General features: G+C 49.9%; 1 protein-coding gene across 4 annotated transcripts in view; it reads right to left on the bottom strand.

Moving 5' to 3' along the window:
* The window catches only part of STARD8 (StAR related lipid transfer domain containing 8), a 648599-nt gene that overhangs the window by 82652 nt on the left and 542077 nt on the right, over window positions 1–23870 (bottom strand). For all 4 annotated transcript variants that reach the window (XM_069612521.1, XM_069612520.1, XM_069612523.1 and 1 more), the window contains one exon: window positions 16735–16816. In XM_069612521.1, coding sequence (XP_069468622.1) covers window positions 16735–16816 — 82 coding nt within the window. The remainder of the gene's footprint in view (window positions 1–16734; window positions 16817–23870) is intronic.

Here is a 23870-nt window from a genome sequence, read left to right as displayed (position 1 = left end):
CCACATGTAGGTTTCTAAGCCCAATAGATGGGTCTATCCCTATGGATCCATGAACACTGGGGATGGGTCATAAGCAAGAATCCAGATTATGTTGAATAGGGATGGCCCAGGGTGAAGAGCCCACCCTCTTCTGTGTGCCGTGCTCTTTACATAGGATTCTCCTTCTGATTTGATGGCCACGGACGGCCCAAGGTGAAGAGCCCACCCTCTTCTGTGCGCCGTGCTCTTTCCATGGGATTCTCCTTCTGATTCGATTTCCACGGATGGCCCAAGGTGAAGAGCCCACCCTCTTCTGCTTGCTGTGCTCTTTCCATGGGATTCTCCTTCTGATTCAATGGCCACCGATGGCCCATGGTGAAGAGCCCACCCTCTTCTGTGTGCCGTGCTCTATACATGGGATTCACCTTCTGATTCGATGGCCAAGGATGGCCCAAGGTGAAGAGCCCACCCTTTTCTGCGTGCCGTGCTCTTTCCATGGGATCCACCTTCTGATTTGATGCCCACGGATGCCCCAAGGTGAATAGCCCACCCTCTTCTGAGTGCCGTGCTCTATACATGGGATTCACCTTCTGATTGGATGGCACAAGGTGAAGACCCCACCCTCTTGTGTGCGCCGTGCTCTTTACATAGGATTCACCTTCTGATTGGATGGCCCAAGGTGAAGAGCCCACCCTCTTCTGCGTGCCATGCTCTTTCCATGGGATTCTCCTTCTGATTCGATGGCCACGGATGGCCCAAGGTGAAGAGCCCACCCTCTTCTGCGTGCCATGTTCTTTACATGGGATTTGTCTTCTGATTCGATGGCCACGGATGGCCCAAGGTAAAGAGCCCACCCTCTTCTGCGTGCCATGCTCTTTACATGGGATTCGCCTTCTGATTCGATGGCCACGTATGCCTATCACAGATTTTCTGGATACAGAGAGATTCGCGGGAAAGACTCCCCTCTCCACCGTGCAGCTGCAAGCAATGCAAGGGGTATCATTTCTTTTGTATTCTACCGCTTTCAGAGCGATCCTATACTGACCCATTAGCCCCCCAAAACCATCCTCTAGAAATTGATTTGTGAGGCCAAATATGGTTTTCTGGGGCAGAGAGGGAGAGCCTGGCTCCGACTGGGGGAATCATGATAGCCCTGCTGCCAGTACCACAGTCATGATTGTCTGGTCATCAGAATTCTGGCCACAGTGTTCCCCCATGCCACAGTGAATATGCAGGAATGGTGACAACACTAGCAGACACTGGTATTGGTATTGTTTATTTGTAAAGCGCTTATACACAAGGCAAGGGTTTCAAAGCGCTCAAGGAGGTAGGGAAAAAGGGGAGAAAAACAACAGCCATTCAGAGCACTTGAATCTCTGAATAATTACAAGTCTTCCCTTGGCAGAGTAAGTACATAAATACAATTAACAGTGTAGATAACAGCAAATAGGCCTGACAATGATTCTGCAGTTTTTCCAAGCGCATAGAGCAAACCCTGCAGGAGGGAAGACAGGGAAGAAAAAGACAAGACGATCTTCAAGGCATGGTACGTTCAGATCATGCAACTGGCACATGGGTACATTGGTACCGGGTGTTGGACGGGACCTGGAAATCCTGTTTCTGCCTCTTTCACCCACATCTGCAGACCCAAGAATGAGAACCGTAGCATGATGTCTCCTCTTTTGGTCACTATGATAATGCACCTGCACTCCGTGAAATGGCTCACAAAACACCTCCAGGACAGCATGCCTGCTCTATCGCTTATATGGCATTATTTCCTGCATTATCGAAGCAAGACTGCCTCAATAGCTCCAGGCGACACAGTACTCCATTCTGCATACGAGCCTGCCCTAATGCATCCAGTTGATAACGGCCTGCATTGTGCAAACAGGCTTCATTTGAAAGCTACAGGTGGTACCAGGCAGTATTCTGTACACATGCCTACTTCAACACCTCCATTTGAAAGCCACCTCCGTGCAGCGCCCTTGCCTGCTCGGACCGCCCTAGATGATACCAATTACCATCTGCACATTTGCAGGTCGCAAAACCTCCACTTGAAATCAAACTACATTCTGAATGCATGTCTGCTCCATCAGCCTCCATTGAGAACTGCCTTCTCTCTGGGCACTTGCCTGCTGGAGGACCCCATATGAACTATGCCTGCTTGTTTTATGTAAGCCTGCCCAAACACCTTCTTTTGGTTCCTCTTGCTTCCATACACATTGCTGCCCCAACACCTAAATGTGACACTGACCTGCTTCCTAAGCACAGGCTTGTTATAGCATCTCCTACTGATACCTGCATCGGTCATATTCCTGTGCCAACCTCTCCCACAGATGCCTGCATCAATATCTCCCACTGATGCCTGCATCAATCATATGCCTGCTCCAGCATCTCCCACTGATGCCCGAATCAATCATATGCTTCTTCCAACATCTCCCACTGATCCCTGCATCAATCATATACCTGTTCCAGCATCCCCCACGGATGCCCAAATCAATCATATGCCCCTTCCAACATCTCCCATTGATGCCCATGTCAATCATATGCCCCTTCCAACATATCCCATTGATGCCTGCATCAATCATATGCCTGCTCCAGCATCTCCCATTGATTCCTGCATCAATCATATGCCTACTCCAGCATCTCCCACTGATGCCTGCATCAATCATATCCCACTGATGCCCGAATCATATACCTGCTCCAACATCTCCCACTGATGCCTGCATCAGGCATATGCCTGCACCAAAATCTCCCACTGACACCCGCATCAATCATATGCCTCTTCCAACATCTCCCACTGATGCCCATATCAATCATATGCCTCTTCCAACAGCTCCCACTGATGCCCATATCAATCATATGCCTCTTCCAACATCTCCCACTGATGCCCATATCAAGCATTTCCCTCTTCCAACATCACCCACTGATGCCTGCATCAGTCATATGCCTGCTCCAGAATCACCCCCTGAAGCCCGAATGAATCATATTACTGCTCCAACATCTCCCACTGATGCCTGCATAAATCATATGTCTGCTCCAGCATCTCCCACTAAAGCTCAAATCAATCACATGCCTCTTTCAACATCTCCCACTGATACGTTAATTCTATTCACTTGCCTTCCCAAAATCACTGGATGACAGCCATCTGCATTCTATAAGCATAACTTCTAGAATATCTCCATGTGCACTGCATGCAATAATCGCCTTCACAAGTCTTGCTGAATACTCTATAAGGCAGTTGCCCTCAAGTCACCCAGCTACCTCGCCGAGAAACTTAGCATCGCCGGCGGGCAGCGCACCACCAAAAGCCAGGACACGTGCAGACTTGAAATCTGCTGCTGCAAATAGGAAAGGACCAGAAATCCGCACTCTCTGCCTACGTCCCAAGACTATTGAACCTCCTCCCCGTCAGCATTAGACTCCCCCCCACACTCCTACAATTCAGAAAAGGACTCAAGACCCACCTCTTCAATGAGTCTCTCCTCCTCAACACCTAGGCCCGCACGTCGCCACCTGACTCGCTAGACGCCGTTCGCCCCTCTACTCCCCACCACCCTGTACAGCTGTACCCCTCTTCTGTGCCCCTCTGTATCCTAGCCCCCTGCTGAATATCTGTTCTGTTGTATACCTCTGTAAAGCGCTCCGTTGCTTCTCGAAGCTAGGTGTCCACCCAATAAATACCGTAACAATAATAACAAGTACCAGCCTGCGCTCTATGCACATGACTGCTTCCAGTGGAAACATGCCTGTCTTTGCACACGTTGTCCCAAATCACCTAGGTAATGGTGGTTCTACATTCTAAGTCGAGATCTGCCAAACAGCTCCAGGTGATGGTGGCACGCGCTTGCTCCATCCAGCTGATATCTGCCTTTCCTTCCAGGTGATGGTTGCACGTGTTTGCTCCATCCAGCTGATATCTGCCTTTCCTTCCAGGTGATGGTGGCACGCGCTTGCTCCATCCAGCTGATAGCTGCCTTTCCTTCCAGCTGATGGTGGCACGCGCTTGCTTCATCCAGCTGATATCTGCCTTTCTTTCCAGGTGATGGTGGCACGCGCTTGCTCCATCCAGCTGATATCTGCCTTTCCTTCCAGGTGATGGTGGCATGCGCTTGCTCCATCCAGCTGATATCTGCCTTTCTTTCCAGGTGATGGTTGCACGTGTTTGCTCCATCCAGCAGCTGATATCTGCCTTTCTTTCCAGGTGATGGTTGCACGTGCTTGCTCCATCCAGCAGATATCTGCCTTTCCTTCCAGGTGATGGGTTGCACGCACTTGCTCCATCCAGGTGATATCTGCTTTTCCTTCCAGGTGATATCTGCCTTTTCTTCCAGGTGATGGTTGCACGTGTTTGCTCCATCCAGGTGATATCTGCCTTTCCTTCCAGGTGATGGTTGCACGTGCCTTTCCTTCCAGGTCATATCTGCCTTTCCTTCCAAGTGATGGTTGCACGTGCTTGCTTCATCCAGGTGATATCTACATTTCCATCCAGGTGATATCTGCATCCATTCTGCCTGTGCGCCTGCTTCTGAACCCCCACGGATTCCACCGAGGCACTGTGGCAGCTCCTACACACCCAGTTGATAGTTACCCTTGTTCCTGAGTACCCACCTAACACCTCAAAGGGACTCCTGCCATGCTCTTATAGAGAGGTACTTGAATCCAAAATTCCAATGGACAACAATCCTTATTTTTACAGACATGCCTGCTTCACTTAGCAAAGAAAGACCGGCCTCTTCACTCCACATTGCCTTGTTCATTTCTAAAGGGGGCACCTGACTGCTTTCTGTATACTGGCCTGCATTCGCAATACTGTACCTTCTTTCTACAAGGGCCTGCTCGAAATCATTCAAGTGACACCTGCCTGCTTAGTTCTTTTCACAGTCCCTGCTTTAGCTCTTCAGGCAGATACCTGCCTGGATTAAATCTGCTGTCTACAAGTTGCTCTAACACTTTGATGTAGTGCACGCCTCATTTCCACGCATGGCTGCCCTAACTCTCCGGAGAACAGTCTTCTTTCCCCAGGGGGCCTGCTCCACACATCCCTGCTTTCTTCACATTTGCCTGATAATACCCATCAAATGGACACTTGCTTGGCACGACTACGTATGCCTGCTTTCAACAATAGCCGACCCTACTTCTGCCACCTGACTTATGCTTGCTTTCCACAAGCCACCACTGCAGCTCATCGAGATGATGCTGTCCCTGTGTTGTGCACATGCCTGTTCTCCGGCTCCCTGGCAAGGCATGCCCCCTTCAGCGCCTACCTGCATATGTCTGCGCTACCTCTTGCCGAGGATGCCCACCTCCTTCTGCATGTGCCTGCTTTACCCGTTCCAGATGATGCCAGTTTCCCTGTACACATTCCTACGCTGGCTCATGTAAGCGATGCCTGTGCCTACTCCACCCATTCCAAGCTGTGCCTGCCTCCTTCCTCACATGTCTGATCTACCCCATCTAGAAAATGGCCTCCTCCTTCCATAGGTTCCTGCTTTACCTCTTCCAGGTGATCCCCCTTCTTTCCTTAGGTGCCTGCTCTACCTCTTCCAGGTGGTGTCCCCTTTCTTTCCTCAGGTGCCTGCTCTTCCTCTTCCAGATGATGCCCTCTTCTTTCCTCAGGTGCCTGCTCTACCTCTTCCAGGTGATGCCCCCTTCTTTCCCCAGGTGCCTGCTCTACCTCTTCCATGTGATGCCCCCTTCTTTCCTTAGGTGCCTGCTCTACCTCTTCCAGCTGGTGCCCCCTTTCTTTCCTCAGGTGCCTGCTCTACCTCTTCCAGCTGATGCCCCCTTCTTTCCTCGGGTGCCTGCTCTTCCAGGTGGTGCCCACTTCTTTCCTCAGGTGCCTGCTCTACCTCTTCCAGGTGATGCCCCCTTCATTCCTCAGGTGCCTGGTCTTCCAAGCGATGCCCCCTTCTTTCCTCAGGTGCCTGCTCTTCCAGGTGATGCCCCCTTCTTTCCTCAGGTGCCTGCTCTTCCTCTGCCATGTGATGCCCCCTTCTTTCCCCAGGTGCCTGCTCTACTTCTTCCAGGTGATGTCCCCTTCTTTCCTCAGATGCCTGCTCTACCTCTTCCAGGTGATGCCGCTTCTTTCCTCAGGTGCCTGCTCTACCTCTTCCAGGTGATGCCCCCTTCTTTCCTCAGATGCCTGCTCTACCTCTTCCAGGTGATGCCCCTTCTTTCCTCAGATGCCTGCTCTACCTCTTCCATGTGATGCCCCTTCTTTCCTCAGGTGTCTGCTCTACCTCTTCCAGGTGATGCCCCCTTCTTTCCTCTGGTGCCTGCTCTTCCATGTGATGCCGCTTCTTTCCTCAGGTGCCTGCTCTTTCTCTTCCAGGTGATGCCCCCTTCTTTCCTCAGGTGCCTGCTCTACCTTTTCCAGGTGATGCCCCCTTCTTTCCCCAGGTGCCTGCTCTACCTCTTCCAGGTGATGCCCCCGTCTTTCCTCAGGTGCCTGCTCTACCTCTTCCAGGTGATGCGCCCTTCTTTCCGTAGATGCCTGTTCTTCCTCTTCCAGGTGATGCTCCCTTCTTTCCCCAGGTGCCTGCTCTACCTCTTCCAGGTGATTCCCGCTTCTTTCCTCAGGTGCCTGCTCTACCTCTTCCAGGTGATGCCCCATTCTTCCCCAGGTGCCTGCTCTTCCTCTTCCAGGTGGTGCCCCCTTCTTTCCTCAGGTACCTGCTCTTCCTCTTCCAGGCGATGCCCCCTTCTTCCCTCAGGGGCCTGCTCTTCCTCTTCCAGGCGATACCCCCTTCTTTCCTCAGGTGCCTGCTCTACCTCTTCCAGGTGATGCCCCCTTCTTCCCTCAGGGGCCTGCTCTTCCTCTTCCAGGCGATACCCCCTTCTTTCCTCAGGTGCCTGCTCTACCTCTTCCAGGTGATGCCCCCTTCTTTCCTCAGGTGCCTCTTCTACCTCTTCCAGGTGATGCCGCTTCTTTCCTCGGGTGCCTGCTCTACCGCTTCCAGGTGATGCCCCCTTCTTTCCTCAGGTGCCTGCTCTTCCAGGTGATGTTGCTTCTTTCCTCAGGTGCCTGCTCTTTCTCTTCCAGGTGATGCCCCCGTCTTTCCTCAGGTGCCTGCTCTACCTCTTCCAGGTGATGCGCCCTTCTTTCCGTAGATGCCTGTTCTTCCTCTTCCATGTGATGCCCGCTTCTTTCCTCAGGTGCGTGCTCTACCTCTTCCAGGTGATGCCCCCTTTTTTCCTCAGGTGCCTGCTCTTCCAGGTGATGCCGCTCCTTTCCTCAGGTGCTTGCTCCTTCTCTTCCAGGTGATGTCCCCTTCTTTCCTCAGGTGCCTGCTTTACCTCTTCCAGGTGATGCCCCCTTCTTTCCCCAGGTGCCGGCTCTACCTCTTCCAGGTGATGCCCCCTTCTTTCCTCAGGTGCCTGCTCTTCCAGGTGATGCTGCTTCTTTCCTCAGGTGCCTGCTCTTTCTCTTCCAGGTGATGCCCCCTTCTTTCCCCAGGTGCCTGCTCTACCTCTTCCAGGTGATGCCCGCTTCTTTCCTCAGGTGCCTGCTCTACCTCTTCCAGGTGATGTCCCCTTCTTTCCTCAGGTGCCTGCTCTTCCTCTTCCAGGTGATGCCGCTTCTTTCCCCAGGTGCCTGCTCTACTGCTTCCAGGTGATGCCCCCTTCTTTCCTCAGGTGCCTGCTCTTCCAGGTAATGCTGCTTCTTTCCTCAGGTGCCTGCTCTTTCTCTTCCAAGTGATGCCCCCTTCTTTCCTCAGGTGCCTGCTCTACCGCTTCCAGGTGATGCCCCCTTCTTTCCTCAGGTGCCTGCTCTTCCTCTTCCAGGTGATGCCCACTTCTTTCCCCAGGTGCCTGCTCTACCTCTTCCAGGTGATGCCCCCTTCTTTCCTCAGGTGCCTGCTCTACCTCTTCCAGGTGATGCCCCCTTCTTTCCTCAGGTGCCTGCTCTACCTCTTCCAGGTGATGCGCCCTTCTTTCCGTAGATGCCTGTTCTTCCTCTTCCATGTGATGCCCGCTTCTTTCCTCAGGTGCGTGCTCTACCTCTTCCAGGTGATGCCCCCTTCTTTCCTCAGGTGCCTGCTCTACCGTTTCCAGGTGATGCGCCCTTCTTTCCGTAGAAGCCTGTTCTTCCTCTTCCAGGTGATGCCCGCTTCTTTCCTCAGGTGCCTGCTCTACCTCTTCCAGGTGATGCCCACTTCTTTCCTCAGGTGCCTGCTCTTCCAGGTGATGCCGCTTCTTTCCTCAGGTGCCTGCTCCTTCTCTTCCAGGTGATGTCCCCTTCTTTCCTCAGGTGCCTGCTCTACCTCTTCCAGGTGATGCCCCCTTCTTTCCCCAGGTGCCTGCTCTACCTCTTCCAGGTGATGCCCCCTTCTTTCCTCAGGTGCCTGCTCTTCCAGGTGATGCTGCTTCTTTCCTCAGGTGCCTGCTCTTTCTCTTCCAGGTGATGCCCGCTTCTTTCCTCAGGTGCCTGCTCTACCTCTTCCAGGTGATGCCCCCTTCTTTCCTCAGGTGCCTGCTCTTCCAGGTGATGCCGCTTCTTTCCTCAGGTGCCTGCTCCTTCTCTTCCAGGTGATGCCCCCTTCTTTCCCCAGGTGCCTGCTTTACCTCTTCCAGGTGATGCCCCCTTCTTTCCCCAGGTGCCTGCTCTTCCAGGTGATGCTGCTTCTTTCCTCAGGTGCCTGCTCTTTCTCTTCCAGGTGATGCCCCCTTCTTTCCTCAGGTGCCTGCTCTACTTCTTCCAGGTGATGCCCCTTTCTTTCCCCAGGTGCCTCCTCTTCCTCTTCCAGGTGATGCCCGCTTCTTTCCTCAGGTGCCTGCTCTACCTCTTCCAGGTGATGCCCCCTTCTTTCCTCAGGTGCCTGCTCTACCTCTTCCAGGTGATGCCCGCTTCTTTCCTCAGGTGCCTGCTCTACCTCTTCCAGGTGATGCCCCCTTCTTTCCTCAGGTGCCTGCTCTACCTCTTCCAGGTGATGCCCCCTTCTTTCCTCAGGTGCCTGCTCTTCCAGGTGATGCTGCTTCTTTCCTCAGGTGCCTGCTCTTTCTCTTCCAGGTGATGCCCGCTTCTTTCCTCAGGTGCCTGCTCTACCTCTTCCAGGTGATGCCCCCTTCTTTCCTCAGGTGCCTGCTCTTCCAGGTGATGCCGCTTCTTTCCTCAGGTGCCTGCTCCTTCTCTTCCAGGTGATGCCCCCTTCTTTCCCCAGGTGCCTGCTTTACCTCTTCCAGGTGATGCCCCCTTCTTTCCCCAGGTGCCTGCTCTTCCAGGTGATGCTGCTTCTTTCCTCAGGTGCCTGCTCTTTCTCTTCCAGGTGATGCCCCCTTCTTTCCTCAGGTGCCTGCTCTACTTCTTCCAGGTGATGCCCCTTTCTTTCCCCAGGTGCCTCCTCTTCCTCTTCCAGGTGATGCCCGCTTCTTTCCTCAGGTGCATGCTCTACCTCTTCCAGGCGATGTCCCATTCTTTCCTCAGGTGCCTGCTCTTCCTCTTCCAGGTGATGCCCACTTCTTTCCCTGGCACCAGCTCTACACCACTTCCAGGTAATGCACGCCTACTACTGCAGGTGCCTGTCCCCACCTTCCAGGAACCCCTGCCTTCTCCCACATGTGCCTGCTCTTAAGGTACTGCTCCACCTCTTCCAGGTGATGGCGCTTCTTTCCCAGGTGCCAGCTCTACAGCTTAGAGTGATGCCCGCCTCCTTCTGCGTGCACCTTCGTTCCCTCTTCCGGTGGTGGCCGCCTTCTACGGCACGTTCCTCCGCCACCCCTTCCAGTCTATGCCCACCCCAATATGAGGTCACTGTTGACATCTGTTCTTTCACTAATCGCTTCAAAGGGGGGCTTTTTAAAAAGCAGCTGTTCTCGCAACACACATTTCTCAAAGGCGCTGTTGATCCAGGGAGCAAAGCGAAGCAGGGCCGGTGCACTCCTGTTTTCTACGAATTCCTCTGCATTCCTTCGGGGAAACCTGCATTTTAAGTTCCTTTACCCGCCTCCCACTTAGCACGAATCCGGGCCCAGGGTTGCGCTGATAGGAATGACCTGTGTGATCAAACACAGCCCTGTGCCCCCAGGGTGGGGATTTAGAACAAGCACCCAAATCAGAAAATATTGAGGGTCTCTTTCAAATAGCTGTGCGTGGACACTCCCATTATTCCCATCCGCACACAATCACATGCAATTAGCAACTTCCTGGAAGTGAAACGCCAGCGTCAGAACCTGCTGTTATGTGTTAGTGACAGCTGGGATGCCATGTGAGTGCTCTGCGGGCGCGAAACCATGAGAGCGGAAGTGGCCCAGTCCATATGTCTCTCACTTTGGTGACTGGAGTCGTGGGATTGAATCTCGGCTGTGTGCTAGAGCGCATTGTGCGATTCCGAACAAACCTATAGGAAACTAGGGATTAATATGGCGACAAGGCGCAGCTGGTACTTCTCAGAGGACAGCCTTGTGTTACAGTGGGACTTTGGGGCGTTCTTCAGTGATGGCGAACACACGGTTGGTATGTCCTTAGTGTGCAAAGCAGCCGGTAATGTTAAGAAAGGCACAGCGTGTGTCTTCATTCCAGCATGTAGGTCTTGAGTTTCCAGAGCCTCCATTACCCAAACTACAGTGACCAGTTTCCTCTTTGCACGTGTCTTCACTTATTTATTTATTTATGTATTTATTTTAACATTTATTTCAGCGCACAATACCCCGAGGCATCTAGGTGCTGGTTACAGAAAGGAGGTACAAATGTGCAAGATGCCCTCAGTTCTGCATGGGATGAAGGTGAGCTTATGCAAGGGTGAGGTTCTGCATGGGATGGGGATGAAGGTGAGCTCATGCTAGGGTGAGGTTCTGCATGGGATGGGGATGAAGGTGAGCTCATGCTAGGGTGAGGTTTTGTATGGGATGAAGGTGAGCTTATGCTAGGGTGAGGTTTTGTATGGGATGGGGATGAAGGTGAACTTATGCTAAGGTGAGGTTTTGTATGGGATGGGGATGAAGGTGATCTTATGCTAGGGTGAGGTTTTGTATGGGATGGGGATGAAGGTGATCTTATGCTAGGGTGAGGTTTTGTATGGGACGGGGATGAAGGTGAGCATATGCTAGGGTGAGGTTTTGTATGGGATGGGGATGAAGGTGAGCTTATGCTAGGGTGAGATTTTGTATGGGATGGGGATGAAGGTGAGCTTATGCTAGGGTGAGGTTTTGTATGGGACGGGGATGAAGGTGAGCTTATGCTAGGGTGAGGTTTTGTATGGGATGGGGATGAAAGTGAGCTTATGCTAGGGTGAGGTTTTGTATGGGATGAAGGTGAGCTTATGCTAGGGTGAGGTTTTGTATGGGATGGGGATGAAGGTGAGCTCATGCTAGGGTGAGGTTTTGTATGGGATGAAGGTGAGCTTATGCTAGGATGACATTTTGTATGGGATGGGGATGAAGGTGAGCTCATGCTAGGGTGAGGTTTTGTATGGGATGGGGATGAAAGTGAGCCTATGCTAGGGTGAGGTTCTGCATGGGATGGGGATGAAGGTGAGCTTATCCTAGGGTGAGGTTCTGCATGGGATGAAGGTGAGCTTATGCTCGGGTGAGGTTTTGTATGGGATGGGATGAAGGTGATCTTATGCTAGGGTGAGTTTTTGTATGGGATGAAGGTGATCTTATGCTAGGGTGAGGTTTTGTATGGGATGGGGATGAAGGTGATCTTATGCTAGGGTGAGTTTTTGTATGGGATGAAGGTGAGTTTATACTAGGGTGAGGTTTTGTATGGGATGGGGATGAAGGTGATCTTATGCTAGGGTGAGGTTTTGTATGGGATGGGGATGAAGGTGATTTTATGGTAGGGTGAGGTTTTGTATGGGATGGGGATGAAGGTGATCTTATGCTAGGGTGAGTTTTTGTATGGGATGAAGGTGAGCTTATGCTAGGGTGAGTTTTTGTATGGGATGGGGATGAAGGTGATTTTATGCTCGGGTGAGGTTTTGTATGGGACGGGATGAAGGTGAGCTTATGCTAGGGTGAGGTTTTGTATGGGACGGGGATGAAGGTGAGCTTATGCTAGGGTGAGGTTTTGTATGGGATGGGGATGAAGGTGATCTTATGCTAGGGTGAGGTTTTGTATGGGACGGGGATGAAGGTGAGCATATGCTAGGGTGAGGTTTTGTATGGGATGGGGATGAAGGTGAGCTTATGCTAGGGTGAGATTTTGTATGGGATGGGGATGAAGGTGAGCTCATGCTAGGGTGAGGTTTTGTATGGGACGGGGATGAAGGTGAGCTTATGCTAGGGTGAGGTTTTGTATGGGACGGGGATGAAGGTGAGCTTATGCTAGGGTGAGGTTTTGTATGGAATGAAGGTGATCTTATGCTAGGGTGAGGTTTTGTATGGAATGAAGGTGATCTTATGCTAGGGTGAGGTTTTGTATGGAATGAAGGTGATCTTATGCTAGGATGAGATTTTGTATGGGATGGGGATGAAGGTGAGCTCATGCTAGGGTGAGGTTTTGTATGGGATGGGGATGAAAGTGAGCTTATGCTAGGGTGAGGTTCTGCATGGGATGGGGATGAAGGTGAGCTTATCCTAGGGTGAGGTTCTGCATGGGATGAAGGTGAGCTTATGCTCGGGTGAGGTTTTGTATGGGATGGGATGAAGGTGATCTTATGCTAGGGTGAGTTTTTGTATGGGATGAAGGTGATCTTATGCTAGGGTGAGGTTTTGTATGGGATGGGGATGAAGGTGATCTTATGCTAGGGTGAGTTTTTGTATGGGATGAAGGTGAGTTTATACTAGGGTGAGGTTTTGTATGGGATGGGGATGAAGGTGATCTTATGCTAGGGTGAGGTTTTGTATGGGATGGGGATGAAGGTGATTTTATGGTAGGGTGAGGTTTTGTATGGGATGGGGATGAAGGTGATCTTATGCTAGGGTGAGTTTTTGTATGGGATGAAGGTGAGCTTATGCTAGGGTGAGTTTTTGTATGGGATGGGGATGAAGGTGATTTTATGCTCGGGTGAGGTTTTGTATGGGACGGGATGAAGGTGAGCTTATGCTAGGGTGAGGTTTTGTATGGGACGGGGATGAAGGTGAGCTTATGCTAGGGTGAGGTTTTGTATGGGATGGGGATGAAGGTGATCTTATGCTAGGGTGAGGTTTTGTATGGGACGGGGATGAAGGTGAGCATATGCTAGGGTGAGGTTTTGTATGGGATGGGGATGAAGGTGAGCTTATGCTAGGGTGAGATTTTGTATGGGATGGGGATGAAGGTGAGCTCATGCTAGGGTGAGGTTTTGTATGGGACGGGGATGAAGGTGAGCTTATGCTAGGGTGAGGTTTTGTATGGGACGGGGATGAAGGTGAGCTTATGCTAGGGTGAGGTTTTGTATGGAATGAAGGTGATCTTATGCTAGGGTGAGGTTTTGTATGGGATGGGGATGAAGGTGATCTTATGCTAGGGTGAGTTTTTGTATGTATGAAGGTGATCTTATGCTAGGGTGAGGTTTTGTATGGGATGGGATGAAGGTGATCTTATGCTAGGGTGAGTTTTTGTATGTATGAAGGTGATCTTATGCTAGGGTGAGGTTTTGTATGGGATGGGGATGAAGGTGATCTTATGCTAGGGTGAGTTTTTGTATGTATGAAGGTGATCTTATGCTAGGGTGAGGTTTTGTATGGGATGGGATGAAGGTGATCTTATGCTAGGGTGAGTTTTTGTATGGGATGAAGGTGATCTTATGCTAGGGTGAGGTTTTGTATGGGATGGGGATGAAGGTGATCTTATGCTAGGGTGAGTTTTTGTATGGGATGAAGGTGAGTTTATACTAGGGTGAGGTTTTGTATGGGATGGGGATGAAGGTGATCTTATGCTAGGGTGAGGTTTTGTATGGGATGGGGATGAAGGTGATTTTATGGTAGGGTGAGGTTTTGTATGGGATGGGGATGAAGGTGATCTTATGCTAGGGTGAGTTTTTGTATGGGATGAAGGTGAGCTTATGCTAGGGTGAGTTTTTGTATGGGATGGGGATGAAGGTGATTTTATGCTCGGGTGAGGTTTTGTATGGGACGGGATGAAGGTGAGCTTATGCTAGGGTGAGGTTTTGTATGGGACGGGGATGAAGGTGAGCTTATGCTAGGGTGAGGTTTTGTATGGGATGGGGATGAAGGTGATCTTATGCTAGGGTGAGGTTTTGTATGGGACGGGGATGAAGGTGAGCATATGCTAGGGTGAGGTTTTGTATGGGATGGGGATGAAGGTGAGCTTATGCTAGGGTGAGATTTTGTATGGGATGGGGATGAAGGTGAGCTCATGCTAGGGTGAGGTTTTGTATGGGACGGGGATGAAGGTGAGCTTATGCTAGGGTGAGGTTTTGTATGGGACGGGGATGAAGGTGAGCTTATGCTAGGGTGAGGTTTTGTATGGGATGGGGATGAAGGTGATTTTATGCTAGGATGAGGTTTTGTATGGGATGGGGATGAAGGTGATCTTATGCTAGGGTGGGTTTTTGTATGGGATGAAGGTGAGCTTATGCTAGGGTGAGTTTTTGTATGGGATGGGGATGAAGGTGATTTTATGCTCGGGTGAGGTTTTGTATGGGACGGGATGAAGGTGAGCTTATGCTAGGGTGAGGTTTTGTATGGGATGGGGATGAAGGTGATCTTATGCTAGGGGGGAGGTTTTGTATGGGACGGGATGAAGGTGAGCTTATGCTAGGGTGAGGTTTTGTATGGGATGGGGATGAAGGTGATTTTATGCTAGGGTGAGGTTTTGTATGGGACGGGGATGAAGGTGAGCATATGCTAAGGTGAGGTTTTGTATGGGATGGGGATGAAGGTGAGTTTATGCTAGGGTGAGGTTTTGTATGGGATGGGGATGAAGGTGAGCTCATGCTCGGGTGAGGTTTTGTATGGGACGGGATGAAGGTGAGCTTATGCTAGGGTGAGGTTTTGTATGGGACGGGGATGAAGGTGATCTTATGCTAGGGTGAGGTTTTGTATGGGACGGGGATGAAGGTGAGCTTATGCTAGGGTGAGGTTTTGTATGGGATGGGGATCAAGGTGAGCTCAAGCTAGGGTGAGGTTTTGTATGGGACGGGGATGAAGGTGATCTTATGCTAGGATGAGGTTTTGTATGGGATGGGGATCAAGGTGAGCTCAAGCTAGGGTGAGGTTTTGTATGGGACGGGGATGAAGGTGATCTTATGCTAGGATGAGGTTTTGTATGGGATGGGGATGAAGGTGATCTTATGCTAGGGTGAGGTTTTGTATGGGATGGGGATGAAGGTGATCTTATGCTAGGATGAGGTTTTGTATGGGATGGGGATCAAGGTGAGCTCAAGCTAGGGTGAGGTTTTGTATGGGACGGGGATGAAGGTGATCTTATGCTAGGATGAGGTTTTGTATGGGATGGGGATGAAGGTGAGCTCTGCTAGGGTGAGGTTTTGTATGGGACGGGGATGAAGGTGATCTTATGCTAGGGTGAGTTTTTGTATGGGATGGGGATGAAGGTGATCTCATGCTAGGGTGAGTTTTTGTATGGGATGAAGGTGAGTTTATGTTACGGTGAGGTTTTGTATGGGTTGGGGATGAAGGTGAGTTTATGCTAGAGTTAGGTTTTGTATGGGACGGGGATGAAGGTGATCTTATGCTAGGGTGAGTTTTTGTATGGGATGAAGGCGAGCTTATGTTAGGGTGAGGTTTTGTATGGGTTGGGGATGAAGGTGAGTTTATGCTAGAGTTAGGTTTTGTATGGGATGGGGATGAAGGTGATTTTATGCTAGGGTGAGGTTTTGTATGGGATGGGGATGAAGGTGAACTTATGCTAAGGTGAGGTTTTGTATGGGATGGGGATGAAGGTGAGCTTATGCTAGGGTGAGGTTTTGTATGGGACGGGATGAAGGTGATCTTATGCTAGGGTGAGTTTTTGTAAGGGATGGGGATGAAGGTGAGCTTATGCTAGGGTGAGGTTTTGTATGGGATGGGGATGAAGGTGAACTTATGCTAGGGTGAGGTTTTGTATGGGATGGGGATGAAGGTGAACTTATGCTAGGGTGAGGTTTTTTATGGGATGGGGATGAAGGTGAGCTTATGCTAGGGTGAGGTTTTGTATGGGACGGGGATGAAGGTGAGCTTATGCTAGGGTGAGGTTTTGTATGGGACGGGGATGAAGGTGAGCTTATGCTAGGCTGAGGTTTTGTATGGGACGGGGATGAAGGTGAGCTTATGCTAGGGTGAGGTTTTGTATGGGACGAGGATGAAGGTGGTCTTATGCTAGGGTGAGGTTTTGTATGGGATGGGGATGAAGGTGAGCTCATGCTAGGGTGAGGTTTTGTATGGGATGGGGATGAAGGTGAGGTTATGCTATGGTGAGGTTTTGTATGGGATGAAGGTAAGCAAATGCTAGGGTGAGGTTTTGTATGGGATGGGGATGAAGGTGAGCTTATGCTAGGGTGTGGTTTTGTATGGGGTGAAGGTGAGCTTATGCTAGGGTGAGGTTTTGTATGGGATTGGGATGAAGGTGAGGTTATGCTATGGTGAGGTTTTGTATGGGATGAAGGTGAGCAAATGCTAGAGTGAGTTTTTGTATGGGATGGGGATTTTTTCCCCCGTGTATTTTCACCGGGAGGCTCCTGTTTGCCACTTCCGGTGGGCAGTCTCACAGAATAAAACATAGGTTGCCCCTTTGATGGTGAGCCCTCTCGGGCCACGACGACCCCCTCACCTCATCAGGCCACCTCTGCACCATGGGTAAATGGCAGGAAAGCGCTATCGCCCCTTTCGCCTCCATTCCCCCGCCCCCCGCCGTCTCTGTAGGGTCCTTACCTGCAGAGAGATTTGAGGGCGTCGTGGTCCAAGAAGCTGTGGTCCTTCTTCACAGAGTCAATGTTGAGCGGGAAGCGGGATTCTAGGAAAGAAGACAGAGACACGGTTAGCTGAAGGCATGGCTTGGTCAAGGCAAAGGTCTATAGGTAGGGTCGGTCAGGCCTAGACCTCAGTGACCAAACGAGAAGAAAGAGATATGGTTAGCTCAAGGCATGGCTTGGTCAAGACACAGTTCTATAGCTGGTGTCGGTCAAGCCTAGACCTCAGTGACCAAACGAGTAGAAAGAGACAACTTTAGGTAAATGCCCTGGACCCCAAAAGGACTCTGAAGGGGCCTACACAAAGATGTGAGTGGAACTCTGGGGGTGCAAGCGCAGACGGCAGTTTCCGCCCCCAGAATTCTCACTCCCTAGAGAATGGATTTCTGAGGATTCCAGTTGTTTGCTTGTGGATTGGTGGGTGGGTGAGGCAGAGGAGAGATGCATTCCAGAAAAGCAGGTGTTCAGAGGATTCCGGCTACCCGACTGGCTGGTATGTACAGCATTCCAGCCAATCAGGCCATGCAGAAGAGTCTGGGCTGTTGGATTGGCCGAAATGTCTGCACAACCTTATTTTCTGCCCAACCCAGTTTCACGGGTTGGGCAGAGATCCGTCCAATTTCTGAGGCAAATCTGGGTGCAATAGCAAATCAGGCCTTGCATGAGGAATGGTGGAAGGGATGTGTGTGTGCCCCTCCTAGGCCATGCCTGATAAGTGCTCTTAATTAAAGAAGGGGGTATTTTATGGAGTACAACACTTCAACAATGGAGCACAACAATTCAAAGAAACAGAAAATGAGAAGTTCTCTGAGTCCTGCTTGCGCCTAAGTAGTTTAATGTATGCATTAATGGGTGGGGAGCATAGCTCAGGGGCAACATGCTCGCCTTGGAAGCAAGACGACGTGGAGCAGCACCGGTTCGATCCCCGGGTCCGCGCTTAGAAACCTCTGGGTATTTAGTGTGTTATAAATAACCAATTACAATTACAGATAGACATGGTTTGGTAAATGCTCAGTTTAGGCCGTTGAAAAGTCCAGAGAAAGGGATAGAGTCACTGGTCCAGGGGGAGTACGTTGGTGGGCAAATTTAGGTCAATGTCAAGTGTTCAGAAGTTTCTGCGAAAAAGCTTGGTTCTCTAAGGAGAGAATGAGCAGCTACTCCAGTCTTTAAGCGCACGTGGAAGTGGCTTTTTCAGGGGTCAAGTCCTAAAAAACAAAAGTGGGGAGACTCAAACATACGCGATGTGACGTGACCAGACCATATCAAGGTGAAATATGCACATTTCATTCAATTGGCTTTGCATAACCATACAAATTGCACAAGACAGATGGAAATTGTCCTTTCATAAAATCAACATACACAAAAACCAAAAGAGGACATTTTCTTCTAATAGGGTTTGAAAATGTTTAAAAGTGTGCACGTTTTAAACCCCCAAATCATTGCCAGTGTTTTCCCTGGAGAGTGCAGTCCCGAAATGTGACATTTCACCTTTAGTTCATTATTTTTCACCAGGTTATATGGTGTAGTGCCTGACCTGTGAGCCTGGCGACCACGGTTCGAATCCCCAGGTCGTGCTTAAAATTGTAATTTCGAAAAAGACAGTCAGCGTGTCTTCTTTTGCACAGGGCCCCTAAAATACCCTGGGGGACGGTGTCTGCTGTCTGAGAAAAGTGGGAGGACACCGTCTACCCGTGCATACCCTCGATTTAGGCCCTGCTTTTAATAACTCGGTGTAATTGTGCTTTACAAGTCCTGCCCCCATCCCATCGCCAGCTGAAAGCAGTGCAAGAATTCACAGAAGCTCGGTACCTTGCTGCATGGCTTCTTGGCACTGACACTGGGTGGGCGAGATTTGATATGCCCAATGTGGACCTGAATGCCGGGGGGGGCAGAGGGTCACCAAAGAAGGAGTTCCCTAGGGGCAGTCAGTCTTTACAACCTTCCAGGACACCTGGTTGTGGTTCTCAAGTATGGACCGGTTCCATCATGGCGGCCATGTTTGGAAACCTTTACTGCCACCTCGGGCCTATTTCTTCAGTGTTCTCCCCTTCAATAAGAGACTGAAAGAGAGTGGAATAGAGAGTGAGTGGAATAGAGAGTGAGTGGAATAGAGAGTGAGTGAGTGAAAGAGAGAGAGAGTGAGTGAAAGAGAGAGAGTGAGTGAAAGAGAGAGAGTGAGTGAAAGAGTGAGTGAGTGAAAGAGTAAGAGAGAGAGAGTGAGTGGAAGAGAGCGAGAGTGAGTGGAAGAGAGTGAGTGAAAGAGAGAAAGAGTGAGTGAGAGTGAGTGAGAGAGAAAGAATGAGTGAAAGAGAGAGTGAGTGTGTGAGCGAGTGAGTGAGTGAGTGTGTCCTTCCATTACGCCTCAGTGTGTTTTATAAGTGAGGTTTTTAAGTTTTGTGATAGGGAGAGGAACTATTCACTATTTTGTCAAGTGTGCGTTTTAGGTGATCAGTGAACACCCAGATTTAAGGAACGCATAACTCCATCTTATTAAACAGTCTGGGTGCTCGATTACCTGTAACAGTGCTCAGTTTCCACTTCTCCACCAGAATCAGACGTGGAGTAACACGAGTGGTTGTGGCCCAGGGAAGCCAAACTTACTCCAACTTCCAAAATTGTACAATGGACTTAGAGGGCATGGTCCAAAACTTCAGGGGAGTCTGATGTGAGGATGTTTGATAACAAGTTACAAGTTTAGTAGAAAATAAGGATTCTTAAGATTGAACTCTGCTCAAACCATCAGGTCATTAAGACTTGTCACGGGTGAGACTGTACTTTAAGATGGGACACCCGCTTCCTGCGAGGAATAAACTTAAAGAACTGAGTGGGTAGATGCTAAACACTCTCTAGAAGGGACCAAAGACCCTATGGAGCTGCTATCATGCAGAGCGAGGCCAACGCCTCCCTGAAGTTGGGCAATGCATGCCAAACACAGTACCCAGGGGTGCTGGGGGAATGCAGACATTTCAATACAGTTCAGCTGCAGTTCCCACAATGGGATTTATACGAATATGAACATGTGTCACTAGTTACCATTAAGAGGTCACAGGATGAAGAACATTCCACCACATCACCTCCAACCTCAAGGAGCTGCACTGGCTGCCCCTGTAGCCAGGAAGCATCCAAGACGGCCCGAGTGACCTACAAAGTAGTCACATCCACAATACCACTCTACTTGACCATCGATGGAGGCCAAAGCACCACCAGGAGCCATGATATCCCCAGTCTGGAAAGAAAGAACTGCTAGAGTTAATATATAGCAAACAGGCATTTTCCAGCTATGGACCTTGTCTCTGGTACAAATTAGCAATGCAGATGAGACTGCCCCCTCCAGCCAACACTTCATGAAAGAACAAGAGGACTGAAATCTTCAAAGAACATCTCCCCAATCATTGATCACTCCACTGAACCGCAGTTCACCCCTTCCGGTCCTCCACCTCTCACTTTCTAAACTACCCATTCTAGCTAGCTCTCCTACCCGCGCACATTACATGTGACCCTCTGAGTGCATCCTCTGCACAGTGCTCCAATGATTTCCAGCTAGGTTTGCTATTTATAAATCCCATACACACAAATTATTATTATCATTAGGGTATTTATTGAGCGTGGACCGAGCTTCAGGAAGCAACGGAGAGCTTTACAATCATAGGAGGAAGTACAGCGAGGGAAGCAGAGAAAAAGGGAGCAGGTAGATAACAGGGGTGGGCAGGCAATTGTCAGAGAGGGATCTACAAGCAACCAGGGGGGAGACAGTGTGGAGCATTTTTGGAGTCTGCCACTCTCATGGGCAGATGATTATACTGCTGGCCTCTCCCTAAGACTTTGGAGGGGCTCTATATCTTCCTGCCTCTTTGCTGTCAGGCTTTCACATGTTTGGTCTCCAGAGCCATCATTAGGCCATTTTAAAGTGGACCTCACTGTGCCTGTAGCTGGCCAGGATCCTGCCTCCCTCAACCCTAGACCCCAATCATCATCTCAATTGGGGCACAGTCCCGTCATTTAGATCTTCTTGGCAGAGAGATGTCCATTCTCCAAGATCTTTTGAGGGCATCGTACCACCAGGTGCTCCAACTAGTGGCAGACCAGCTTGGCCTGACCAGCATTTCAGCATTGCAATGTTCAGCATTTCTAGCTCACTAGACTATGGTGCGTGTCCCTTGTCAAGGTGACCACCCACATTTCACAATAGCCGGCACTAGGAACTCTCAAGAGATTTGCCTGGTGGCACTCAAAATCTCCAATTCCATTTCTTGTTCATGCAATATTGAGTGAGGGGGGCCAGACTGGATGAAAGGCCACTCTCCCAGCATATCACCTGTCAAGGGTGAGACTGTATCTGTACTTCAAGATGGGACACTCACTTCCTGCAAGGAATACACTTAGAGAACTGAGTGTTCTTGCAAGATCTAAGGTTGTTGTATTCATTCATGGGGGATGATCACTTGAAGGCCTGATGACTCACCCAGTACCTCAAGCTTGCCCAATGTCAAGCACCCTTCCTGTCAACAGAGGGCTAGTTATCAATCGATCGTGATTATCAAAGGGAGAACCGATCCTTGGTCTTCTTAAGAGTAGGGATTTTGCCTTTTCCATTTCCACATGACACTTAGCGGAAATCCCTTGCACATCCGCCTTGCCAAGTCCACCCTGACCAACACCAAATCATTGTGACAACTCAGTAGATGAGAATGTCCTGGGTGCCCTCATTGGTTTGAATGCCAGGTGTGTCAACCGGGGCGTGCAGAGCATTTCATCCTCCCAATTGGCTAAATCGGCCTTGCTACACGAATCAATCATGCGAAGTTCAGGCCGTCCCAATGTCAAAAGACCCCTGTACTCATGAGCAATGCACCAGATTTCTGCCAAAAGGACCATTATTGGAGCCCTGGTCTTACAGCAACACACTGCCGGGTGCTGTTGGAACCTCAGTTATGACGATCACGTGAAAGCTGGGCGCACAGAAAGGCAGGAGCCCAATTCACAGCTGAAGTCAAAAACAATGAGCAAGTCGAGAGAAAAAAGTCAGAGGGCCATCATTATGCACGAGGACGCACGTGCTGGGCAGTCCCACGGCTGCAAAGAATGTTGTCACGGTTTGACCGCGCTGCTACAGGGGGGCGCGTTCCGAAGAGTGTTGGGGGTTCTGGACCTGGGCCCACGGCGCCAGGGAATCCCAGCAAACACCTGCAAAAGATTGGACACATTCATAAAAGAAGGTGTCTGCACTGCACGCGGGCGCGTGGTGCGAGACGATAAAGGAACAATGCAGTCACGTGACTTAAACCAGGGGATTAGGCTCCTGTGTCCGCCATGACACTTGGCAGGCTTGGATAATTCACTCTGCCCAGGGCAGTTAGCCCAGGGCAAAACATCAGAATGCACCCCCCTTCCCCGACTGGCACACGTCACTCCCAAACTACACCTCTGTCGTGTGACAAAATCCCTCCTCAATATGAACAAATAATTGCTATATATATATTAAGCTAGTTTCATTACATTGTAATTCCAGTACCTTACTGAGGAATTCTAATGTGAAAACACAGCTGTTGCTGACCAAATAAATGTTTTTTCTGTCACCTGCTCTTAGCGAAGGCCTTGCCTGGATGCAGTTTCAAACTGGCACACTGCGGTGTGAACAGCCTACCGGGGCCTGAGGGCAGTGACCACTGGCCCTGTGTTGCAGGTGTTCTGTTCGTACTACCTCACTTGTATTTTGCAAGGGGCAATACTAGACTAACCATATGAATTATTTTCTGATAGAAGGTTATCATTCCAAGATGGACAGTCTGGTACACTCTTATTGTACTCTTTCAAAATACCTCTCTGAGAGTGGGAAAGGGGACAAATAGCACCAATGATGAATCCTGTATGCTTTGCATTACATCACAGAGCATTTCAGGACTATAACAGTGATCAGAGATCTATACATTTGATAAACAAATCTGTGATAAAAGGATTGTATGTGTGAATCTCTAAATTCATAATTGATGCATGGCTTGGTACTCACATCACAGTTCACAAAACTCACCCTAACATTAAAATGTTTGTAACCATGAACCATGCATGCTAATTTAGGCAGCTTACATTTTTTGATGTGATTATACAATGGCTGCAACATCAGCCACTCAAACGGGGTACAAGGGCTTTTTTGGTTCTTGTTTCTGAAGAATTTTTGAGGAGGAAGGGATGGGTCCCAGTGTGGGTATGCCGAACCCCAATACTGAAACATCTTTAGGGAATTATATCGACAGACAGGGCAGGATACAGCACAAGAGAGACCCAATAAACAATGGACAGAAAGGCTACACAGAAAGGATTGGACCTCTTACAAACTTTAGCCTGACCAGTAATAAACTGATGAAGCTTTTTAAACAAAAACGGCTTCTGATGCATGATAAAGGGTCCACAGTTCCTCAGCCACTAACTCCTCGCTATTACGCAGGCCTCATGGGTTATTTGGGCAAAAAAGAGCAGGCCCATGCTCTATGTAAGAGAGCTGGCAATAGCATCTCTAATTACTGCTGGCCTGCAGCTAGTGAACATCATGGTGTGGCAGTGAAGAAAGGGCGTTTGGCCTAGTGGATGTACAGTTTGAGGCAACATCTTTGATTGCTTTATGTGTTGAAGTGTGGGCACAGTATGGCATGCTCGTCAGAGCCACATACACAAAACATCCCAGTGTGCTCTTGTATGGACATTGGGAACATCAGACAAAAACAGGCACATGTTCTGTTACATAAGGGAACACCACATAGATGCCATTAACAAACACGGTGGTGACTTGTGCAGCACACAAATCATTGCTGCAAACATATCACTGCATTGATTTTCCATGGCCTACATTCTGCATTGTGACCAATGAACTCTACTTTCCTAATCAAGGTGCCAGGAGACATCGAGTTGCCATCTGGTGTGCGCACTAGGCAGTGGCTGGCTTGTTTGATGCTGAGCAGAAGCATTTAGTCCATGTCCCAAAGCAGCCACCAGAAGACTGCGGCTGCGCTGGCCGCGCCCTCCGGGGGCAAGAGCAAAGGCAAGAAGAGCTCCCAGCAGAGCCAGGAGTACTGAGGGGGCCCCGGGCTACTGTCCTACAGACGC

This window comes from Ambystoma mexicanum, chromosome 5p (assembly GCF_040938575.1).
Source record: "Ambystoma mexicanum isolate Mex_15411 chromosome 5p, UKY_AmexF1_1, whole genome shotgun sequence".
Taxonomy (NCBI): Eukaryota; Metazoa; Chordata; class Amphibia; order Caudata; family Ambystomatidae; genus Ambystoma; species Ambystoma mexicanum.
This window is presented reverse-complemented; position numbering and strand designations above follow the sequence as displayed.